Consider the following 10,922-nt stretch of genomic DNA (forward strand, 5'->3'; position numbering starts at 1 on the left):
TGTCTGACTATGTATGCATGTTTGACACAGATACCCATCTGTTGCAATGCAGAGACCCAGTCGCACTGGGCATTCATATTGAAGTTCCTTTCCGTATGCCAAGATAATTTAGGAGATGTGTGTTGACAGTTTAAAAGCATCTGGCTCATGTTACTGTGCTTTCAAAATGATGCAGTCTCATAAATACTGGCATCCATTGTTATTTGTGCAACCACAGTTAATTATGCTCTTTTGTTCTAATTATGTTCTTCTGCAATTTCACTGAATATTGTACTATATTATGGTCACTTAAAAGCAACCTGTTTTACTAAAATGATAGTTTCCTGGCTAATTTTGATCTTGTTGTGTCCTGGGTGATTCATACAGTCTCATGGGACATTCTGAGCTTTTTTCATAATCCCCAGAAGCTTTTTAAGCTCTTTGATGTGTTGTGTTTTGTTGTAATTGCATCCGCTGGCTCCTTTGGTTGTTACACACCTCTGTTCTCTGCAACAATCTCAGACAAACACAAGGGAATAAATCTTTGTAAATGCTCTGTACTATTCTATTTCTTTTACGATCGCATGAGTGATGAGAATTTCTTGTGGTAGGTAAGAATGGTGGTCTCTTTTAAAATATAAGTACCTCTGTGACTGTAACAGTTGTTTTGACAGCTTGGTGTGCTATATTATGAATGAGTACATCTGACTTATCCACTCTGTTGAGCGCAGCAAGTGTACAGTTCAGCATTTTGTTGGTTGATAAAGACATTCAAAAGTAATATCTCCTAGACTTCTGTGTTTTCAGGTTGGACAAAATGGACTGTGTGAGTTAAGTCAGTGCTAAGGATGATGAACAGGTGCAGACTTGGCTTAACATTTTTACTTTTTATCTCCCACATATGGCCTCAAATCCATCATGAAGAAGAACGACTGTCCTGACAAGCAGGGTAACGGGGGAGCGAAGAAGAACTTGAAGTTTGTTGGCGTAAATGGAGGGTATGTGTGTTTTTTTGTTTTTTTTTATAGCAAATAGTTTATATGGATGGTAATGCTTTTCATAAAATTACCTGCCATCTGTGTAGAAGTTATAAAATAATATTTTAAGTGATTAAAAAGAAGTTAGGACACTCCGAAAAGTCTAATGGGGGACCTAAATGAACGTTATACCGTACATTTAGCAGTTGCCCCAGAATCACAGTTGCAGGTGTTTTCATGTAAAGTGTTGAAGGATGAGTCTATTTCATCAACATCCATGACTTCAGATGTCCGGCCTGTCTCTTTGCATCCCTTAATCGGTTTCATCCTTCATAACAGTGCTCTGTTAGAAATGGGCCATGAGGTGTCTGCATTGTTTTCTGTGAGAGCTGTTGCATGATGAGTGAGGCCTAGTGAGATGACACGAAGAACATAGTTCTCTCTCTGTCCCTCTCTCTTGCTGTGTCTCTGTCTGTCTGCCTGTCGCTGTGTGTGGTAAATGATTTGTTTAGCTTGGCAGCAGATATGGTTCTGTCTCAGCTGTATTTGACCGGCCTTCAACAATAAGATAATTATCCTGATAGAATCTGGCCTGCTAAACATAATAAATAAACAGAAATAATTGATATTGAAAATATGTTTACTTTTAACCTTCATATACCAAAACATTTTGCCAAATTTTATTTCAGGGGCAAGAAAATACATTTCCAATCTTACAGACAGTCTACCTTTAGGCTTTATTCATTACTTATTTATATTCAAATGTGTGTTGATACATGTTATGGACAGGTGAGTTTTTTTTTTGTTGTTGATTTTTTTTGTGTGTTTTTGTTTATATGTTTAGTATTTGTGTTTTTTTTTTTAATGTATATAAGGAATGATAATTAATTTTATATATATATATATATATATATATATATAATATATATATATTTTTTTTCTATGTATTTTCAAAAATGTACAAAAATGGCAAAAAAATAACAAATCTAAATAAATAGATTAATATGCTGATTCATTGTGCAGGAAGAGTGCAGAATTAATTAATATGCATGACTGGTTAACAAAACACAGTTAGGACCTTATCTTATCAGAATGCCAAAACATCCTGGAATATGTATATCATGAATAATATCAAGTGACATACACGTATGACCTTTTATTTATACTGCTGTTTTGAAATATTGTTTGAAAAGACTGCGTGGGAGTGTTGGCAGATTTGGTTTGCGTCTATGTCTGATAGACTGTGATTATCCTGAGAGAGGCCCTGCACTGCTGTTGTCCGATGACAGCTGGTGATTTCAGAATTTGCACACAGTTTTGACCTAAACCACCATAATATAATTTCATTCTGTTATTTTGTGCTGTCACAGTCAGCCAAGTACAAATAGCAGTATCAGAACGTTGAATCGCCCCCTTTGGCTGTCCAGCATGTTCATTTTCTGTCCAATTCTGTTATTTATAAGCCGTATGCCAAGCTATTAGACTAATCACATTTGGAAATCTTGATAACTAAAACGATAGCAGGAGAGCATAATACTCAACCAATGCATGGCCTCCTTGTCTCTGATCTGAAGTACTCAAAAGAGGCCCTCATACTCAACACCCTAATAAATGTGTAGTCACCTGACCTGCAGCTCTAGGCCTCCATTCACCCATGTCCCTGAGGAATTGTGGTGATGCCATTCCTCTTTCCTATCTGAAAACATCCATGAAGAGTGGCATTCTTCAGACAGGCTCACCAAATAAGAACCCCTCAGAACCCACAAAGGTCCCTCTCATTTGAACAGCTTGTATAAACACAAGAATTTTGCATGTCAGTTCACAACTGACAAATTACATTTGTTTGCCATTAGTAGTAAGGACTGTGTAGAATATAGATTAAAAAAGCCTTTTATCCTAATAATATAAATGTAACATAACATAAAAATGATTATTAATAATCATATATTTTGAAGCACATATGTGGCCCTGCCTGTGAAAACCCAGCTAAAGTAATTTTTTTTAGATTTACTGTTTTCTACATAAAATCATCCTTCGTAAAGATGTAGAACATTCTGTGAAAATATAACCTTTATATCTTTAATATTGACTAAGTAAGGCCATGTCAAAGATTGAAATCATAGTGAAATTAATGGTTGATTCCAACTTTGATGCTTGTTATCTCATAATTAGATTTTGAGACTTTAGCCTGGATTTCACAGACAGGGTCACATATGGTCAGGTAATATTAGTCGTAACTAAACCTAGGTTTGACATAAAATCCTTATCATAGAAAAGTTTGCTAATGCAAAATGGGATACTATCAAAAGAACCCCCTTGACTCAAGTTATCTGTGTGTCCAGCTATGAGACCACCTCCAGTGAGGACTCCACTGGGGAGGAGGATCAGGACGAGGTTGAGGAGGTGGATAGTTCGGAGCCTGAGGTGGAGCAGGGAGAGGAGAGTGAAACGGCCCAGGAGGAGGCTGCTGCTACTGGGGAGCAAGGTGATGGGGTTCAGGCAGAGGTGGCAGAGGGCTCTAAGGAGCCTGATGTTGCCCAGGCCGCCACAAGACCCCAGGAGGAGCAGCCTGCCAGGTGAGATGAAGGGCCATGGTGAAAAGAGGAGATTGAAGTGACTTGAGTTTTTCTAAGTCTCTATGGCTTAAGTGGTCAATTGATGGGAGTTATACTGTATATGTTTTACATTCAATGGCAAACTTCAAAGAGTATTTAAGGAAGATCCACAGGACTTTTATTTTGTGCTGGTCCCCTTTACCTTTTCAACCTGGTGTGAAAAGCTCATTAGTTCATTATATGAGCTGGCTTAACACATTAAAGTGTGCAGTGACCCATCAAGCATGTTTCCCAAAGCCGGAGCCTCTGTTATGAACAGACACAATGCTGCCTTTTGTTCTGCCCATCATTTGGCAGGAAAGTACAAACGCTGAGTGACAAGTTTAATGTGTCTTAGTACACTTAAAGGACTCACGCCCGGAGCAGTGGGCAGCCATTTATGCTGCAGCGCCCGGGGAGCAGTTGCGGGTTCAGTGCCTTGCTCAAGGGCATCTCATTCGTGGTATTGCCAGCCCGAGACTTGAACCCACAACCTTAGAGTTAGGAGTCAAACTCTCTAACCACTAGCCCACAACTTCCCCAACACATATACAGAAGAATGTAAATTATAAACAAAATTCATACTCCTCAAGTGACAGAACTTTTCCTAAATTTGCATGTGCTAGAATTACATGAAGATGTTTGTTTCATTCAAATAAAGATGTTTATGCCGTTTAAATATTGGTAACAATTTGCTTGAGAGGCCAATGCAATATGAGTCATTCTCAACTAATGTTACCAAGATTCAAATGACCAAAATGCATTGTATTTCATATGTATCAAATACAGATTTTCTTTTGAGGCTTAGGTATGCAGCCAATCTGTATTTGACAATGATTTTATATAATGCGGATGCACATGGAAGACTGATGCATGATGTAATTTCTTATGTATATTTTTGTAAACAGTTCAAAAGTTTCTTAGGCTGGAATAACTGCAGAGAAGACACTATGTCCTGTCTAATTATTTATGAGTTTAATGCATCCCTGTGATTTAAATTACAGCTAAATCTGTGTTGTTGCAGTGAGTTAGTTGATAAGAACTTCATGGCTGCTTGTCATTTCCTGAAGGATCGCATGGCTGAGGTTGCTGCCCCAAATAAAGAAATGGTAAGCAGTTAGTGTTGATTCACTAAACTTGATTGATAACCTTCAACATATACTGAGAAGGAAAAGTTATTTTTCAGTCCTTTCTACGTAACATGACAATAAATACAACTCAACATAGATGTAACTTTATAACCTGTCTTCTTTAGTAAGCTAACTCTTGACTTTTGAATCTCAGAGGCAGGTTCTGATGGTGTTATATCAGGAGTGGTTCCGCGTGTCCAGTCAGAAGGAATCTCAGGCAGAGACAGTCACGCTGTACCTGAGGGAGGTGGGCTACCACACACCCACTCTGCTGCGGTATATAGTTAACCTGGCTGATGGTAATGGAAACATGGCCCTGCACTACAGTGTGTCCCATTCCAACTTCTCTGTGGTAAAGCTGTTAATAGACACAGGTGAGAGACCTGCATGTTCATACCTGAGACAAGATGAACCTGAGAAATATCAGCATTTTTCATTCAAATTTTAATTAGTATTTAAAGTAGGGGTCAGGCAATATGGGTTTTACGATAGACAGTCGCCAAAATCTAGAGAGCTGCAAGCCTGCATTTATTTAAAACCAATGCAGCATTGCAAAAATACATATAATAAAATATTAATATTATGAAATATAAGATGACATTAATACCAAACAGGCATGATTATAAGCCAATAATCCAAAAATGATCAAATAATTGCTGATTAATTAATAAATAAATATATATATATATATATATATATATATATATATATATATATATATATATATTATATATATATATATATATATATATATATATATAATTTATAGTAGCAGTTTCCACTCTTGTCTTATATGTGTGTATCAATACATATATACTTTTTTACAGAGTGGAAACAGACAGTGTTTAAATCTCAACTTCGGTTTCTCATTCTCTTTCACTTCACTTTATATTCATCAGGACTGTGTGAGGTGGATCACCAGAACAAGGCCGGCTACACTGCTATAATGTTGGCAGCTCTTACTGCGGCAGAGAGCCCTGAGGACATGGAGGTGGCTCAGCAGCTACTGAGAATGGGCAAAATCAATGCCCGAGCCAGCCAGGTACACACAGCGAGACACCACAATATCCTCTACTGCAAAAAAAACACAATTTTGTTACTCATGTAGGCCTACTGATATTTGTTATACAAGACAGGTAAATTCTAAATGGTTAAAAAAAAAACTAAAAAACTAAATGGTTAACTAAAAACTAAATGGTGAAGATTGTTTTATATAAATAAGAATTTTTTTCATTACTCCCGATTAGTCAGGGCAAACAGCACTGATGCTTGCAGTTAGTCATGGCCGGACAATGATGGTCCAGGTTCTTCTGGACTGCGGTGCTGATGTGAACATACAGGACCGGGATGGATCCACTGCTCTGATGTGTGCCTGTGAGCATGGCCATACTGAGATAGTCAAAATACTACTGGACAGACCAGAGTGTGACATATCACTCACAGATAAGGTGAGAGAGACACTGATTTATTAAACCTTATACCGGTGACACCTAACCTTGACAAACACCACTTTTTCTTTGAGGTCCCTACATTCCCATACTATTTATGAAAATAAGAAAGTAGCATTTTTAATCCACACTAGAAATTTGATAGGCCTACTAATGTCCATTTTTCTTCTTTTTTTATATGCATTTTAGAAAAATACATTGTATAATGATGTAATCCGAAATGTCATAGTAACCAGTGTTTTTTAATTGAAGTAGGTAGAAATACTTTACAGTGTAGTTGCCTTTGACAGTGTGTGACAGTTTAAAGTGAAACACATAAGATAAATTCTGAGACATTTGAAAATATGTTAAAGAATAATTTTGGAGAAAGCCTCAGTGCTTTCGCAAAAGTGCCACATGAAGCTGGCAAGCCATAAGTTGAGGCCTTACTTTATTTCAAGTAACTACAACACTGCCACTCTGTGGTAAAAATTAGTTACTTCATTTTTTTTTAAATGGTTGTTTACCTATTAGTTAGTTATTTACTATTCACTGGTCTAGATATTATTATTATTAGGAAAAAAATATTCTTATATCATTATTAAGAAAAATATTTTAACAGCATGTATGCTAAACTATCTTTCCTAATAAAATATATACACTACTGTTTAAAAATTTGGGTTTGGTAAGTTTTTTTTTTTTTTTTTAAATTTTGTGAATGTTTTCTCTTATGCTTAAAAAGGATACATTTATTAATTTAGTTGATAAAAAGCAGTAATACTGTGAAATATTATTACTATTTAAAATAACTTTTTTCTATTTTAATATATTTTAAAATGTAATTTATTCCTGGGATTGCAAAACTGAATTTTTAATCCAGACTTCAGTGTCGCATGATACTTTAGGAATCATTTTATTTTGCTGATTTGGCCTAAAGAAACATTTCTTATTATTATCAATGTTGAAAACAGTTGAAACCATGATCATTTTTTTTTTCTTTCAGGATTCTTTGATGAATAAAAAGTACAAAAGAGAAGCATTTATTTAAAATAGAAATTGTTTATAACATTATAATTTGCTGAATAAAATGATCAAATAAATAAATAAATAATCTTACTGACCCCAAACTTTTGAACAGCAGTGTATATTTTATTATTGATATTCAGATGTTTTGCCTAATTTGTAAAAATATCTGAATATTGACTATTTAGCACTTGTATTTAATGCTTCTTACATAATAATAATTAATTATATTGTTTCATTTTGAAAAAGAATGCACCATCAACTGTTCATGGCTGTTTTTTATCTATCAGTTTCAGCAGAATCTGATAGTGTTATCCATCCAGCAGGCTGATGAAGTTATAACAATGCATCTTTTATCATTTAATCAAACTGAGTGTGTTTATTGCAGTGGTTCTCAGCTAGACTGTGAGCCAAAAAATAATCAAAGTTCTGTTTGTAAAGGGTCACATAGAACTATAAGAATGCATATAAGAGAAGAAACAGCAAACGTACATTTCTGTGTACAAGTCTGTGTGTCCATTTACAATCACAATAGGATCTACTCAAATTATGCCTTTCAGCATCATTTACATTTTAATTTCTTTCCCTCTATCACTAATAGGATGCACACACAGCTCTGTCAGTAGCCATGAAGGCTTCCCACTCTGAGATTGTTGAACTTCTGAAAGCTCGTGCTGATCCAGCCACGGTCACAGATCCTACAGCTCAGCTCTGAGTCCAAAGGCCTTGTCTTCATTTCCAACTGGTTCTGTCAGATTCATCTATCTACTGCCTCAACCTGACTCGCTGACCAGGCCAGCAGTCAACAATAGAGAGACAGCACTTACCAGTAATTTGCAGATTCTCTGTTTGAGAAATGGGAAATGTACTTCTGTATGCCAATCAAAGATGCCATGGAGTGTGGGCTTCCCTAAACTCCCCAGAAGGTCCCCATTTGTCCTGAAGCACAGCTACTGTAGCTATTTAACAGACATGGTACATTGTTACATGTTTTGGCCTTCTATTTTCAGGTAATGTGACTATATTTTTGTTAGGCGATAAAGCGTAATCTATGAATGTTATTAAAGAAGTGATCAGATTCACACAATGTTTATTTTTTATTGCACTTTTCTGTAATATTTCCCCCGAGATGTATCCAAGCCTGTCTTATTATAACCTGATGTGTCTTCCTATTTGAGGGTTTTTGGGCCAGCCCCAGTACTGAACCATTCCTTGTCTTTACTGGTGGAACAGGGAAAGGAGTTTTACAGTCACACAGTTGTGTTGCCAGTATGTCTCCCATAGTATCTTTAAACCCCAACAAAGAGCCAAGCACTGAAAAAGAAAAGAACTTGAATTGTGATTTACAGTAGAAGCTTGCTTTAATTATTTAATTACTTTAAGGAATAGTTCACCCAAAAATGAAAATTTGCTGACAGTGTACTCATCTTCAGGCCATCCAATATATAGATCAGTTTGTTTCTCAATTGGAACAGATTTGTAGAAATTTAGCATTACATTACTTGCTCACTTCACTTCTGCAGTGAATGGGTGCCATCAGAATGAGAGTTCAAATAATCCACACAACTCCAGTCCATTAGTTAACTGTTGATCAAAGATGCATGTTTGTAATAAACAAAACTATCATTGTTTTTAACTTCAAACAAGCGAATAAATTCATTTGAATCAGGAAAGAAATATGCCCACTATATACAAGCGACAGCAGTGTAAATATGTTGCATTTTGATGTGAGAGGACAACAGGGGATGGACTTGTTCGCTAGAGGAAATGTTATTGTGTATTATGGACTTGTATTTTGGCCAGAAGCAATGTTTTAAAGTTAAAATGTCTTGATGGATTTGTTTCATGCAGCTTTTCAATTCACAAGACGTTACTTGATGGACAGGAGTTTCTTGTGATTTGTTTTTATTCAGCTGTTTGGACTCTCATTCTGACGGCACCCATTCACTACAGAAGATCCATTGGTGAGGAAGTAATGTAATGCTATTTTTTTTTCAAATCTGTTCTGATGAAGAAACAAATTCACCTACATGATTGATCAGCATATTTTCAACAAATTTTTATTTTTGGCTGAAATATTCTTTTAATTATTGTATTTTGGTAAAATACCATATCTGAATGGTTTAAAATGTTTTTCTGTCTTATTGTTCTCTTCATTTAAGGAAAAAGGGGGTGTGGAATATTTCATAACTTCAGTGACAAAATATTATAGCAATCAGGCCTGAGCTGTCCTTTATAGTATATTCACTGTCAAAGTTTACCATATACTCTAACCTGCTGCAATATTCTCATCCTGCAAACTGTATATTAAACAAAAAATTACAGTTTTCAATTTTCCCTTCAGACAGAATTAAGCAGCACATAATAATGGACTGTAGTTGCATTATCTGTACATTGTGCCTGCTTAAAATAAACACTTCAACAGTTGTGATGAAGAGATATGTTTAACGACAAATCAATAAGTCGCTGGACAAAGTATAAACCTATATATGTATACTGTGCAACAGTATCTTGTGGGAGGTGCTGTGTATTAATACCCTGAAATGTAATGACTATTTATTTCCAATTCTATATTTTTGAGTATATACAGTACAAGCATATGCATGGATAAAATATTGACCTAATAAAAACATGCATTTTGTATTTGTTTTTTCTGTGTGGTTTAAAAAAAATATTTACTTACCTAATAGAGTTTTTCAAGGGTAAGATGTAGCATGCAAGTCCTAGAAAGTGTTAGAATATCTAGAACGGGATATACAGTGAATCTAATTAAATCTAAGTCTGTTGTTTCTTAAAATTAATTCACAGATAAGTTGGTGAATCTGTATATATATATAGTTGAACTAAAGTGACAGTACATTTTTACAAAATATTTCTATTTTAAATAAATGCTGTTATTTTAAACTTTATATTTATCAAATAATCCTGAACAAAATGGCAGCACAACTATTTTGTTTATTGGAAATGAAAAGAAATGTTTCTTGAATGCCAAATCAGCATATTAGAAGTATTTCTGAATGATCATGTGACCAAAAAGACTAATGGTTACTTAAAATGGTACTTCTGCTTTGCCCTTACAGGGGAAAAAAATACAAACCCGATTCCAAAATAGTTGGGACACTGTACAAATTGTGAATAAACAGAATGCAATGATGTGGAAGTTTCAAATTTCAATATTTTATTCAGAATACAACATAGATGACATATCAAATGTTTAAACTGAGAAAATGTATCATTTTAAGGGAAAAATAAGTTAATTTTAAATTTCCATGGCATCAACACATCTCAAAAAAAGTTGGGACAAGGCCAAGTTTACCACTGTGTGGCATCCCCTCTTCTTTTTATAACAGTCAGCAAATGTCTGGGGACTGAGGAGACAAGTTGCTCAAGTTTAGGAATAGGAATGTTGTCCCATTCTTGTCTAATACAGGCTTCTAGTTGCTCAACTGTCTTAGGTCTTCTTTGTCGCATCTTACTCTTTATGATGCACCAAATGTTTTCTATGGGTGAAAGATCTGGACTGCAGGCTGGCCATTTCAGTACCCAGATCCTTCTTCTACGCAGCCATGATGTTGTAATTGATGCAGTATGTGGTCTGGCGTTGTCATGTTGGAAAATGCAAGATCTTCCCTGAAAGAGACGACGTCTGGATGGGAGCATATGTTGTTCTAGAACTTGGATATACCTTTCAGCATTGATGGTGCCTTTCCAGATGTGTAAGCTGCCCATGCCACACGCACTCATGCAACCCCATACCATCAGAGATGCAGGCTTCTGAACTGAGCGCTGATA

The 10,922-nt window shown here is 35.6% G+C and overlaps 1 protein-coding gene across 5 annotated transcripts in view; it reads left to right on the forward strand.

Annotated features, from left to right (window-relative positions):
* LOC109106336 (KN motif and ankyrin repeat domain-containing protein 4-like) overlaps window positions 1-8,434 on the forward strand; it is a 44,543-nt gene extending 36,109 nt beyond the window's left edge. For all 5 annotated transcript variants that reach the window (XM_042758395.1, XM_042758398.1, XM_042758397.1 and 2 more), the window contains 7 exons: window positions 884-977; window positions 3,299-3,532; window positions 4,575-4,659; window positions 4,835-5,054; window positions 5,580-5,722; window positions 5,928-6,128; window positions 7,732-8,434. In XM_042758395.1, coding sequence (XP_042614329.1) covers window positions 884-977; window positions 3,299-3,532; window positions 4,575-4,659; window positions 4,835-5,054; window positions 5,580-5,722; window positions 5,928-6,128; window positions 7,732-7,845 — 1,091 coding nt within the window. In that variant the 3' untranslated portion in view covers window positions 7,846-8,434. The remainder of the gene's footprint in view (window positions 1-883; window positions 978-3,298; window positions 3,533-4,574; window positions 4,660-4,834; window positions 5,055-5,579; window positions 5,723-5,927; window positions 6,129-7,731) is intronic.
* The last annotated feature ends 2,488 nt before the right edge of the window (window positions 8,435-10,922 follow it).

The sequence above is a fragment of the Cyprinus carpio genome, chromosome A6 (genome assembly GCF_018340385.1).
Source record: "Cyprinus carpio isolate SPL01 chromosome A6, ASM1834038v1, whole genome shotgun sequence".
Taxonomy (NCBI): Eukaryota; Metazoa; Chordata; class Actinopteri; order Cypriniformes; family Cyprinidae; genus Cyprinus; species Cyprinus carpio.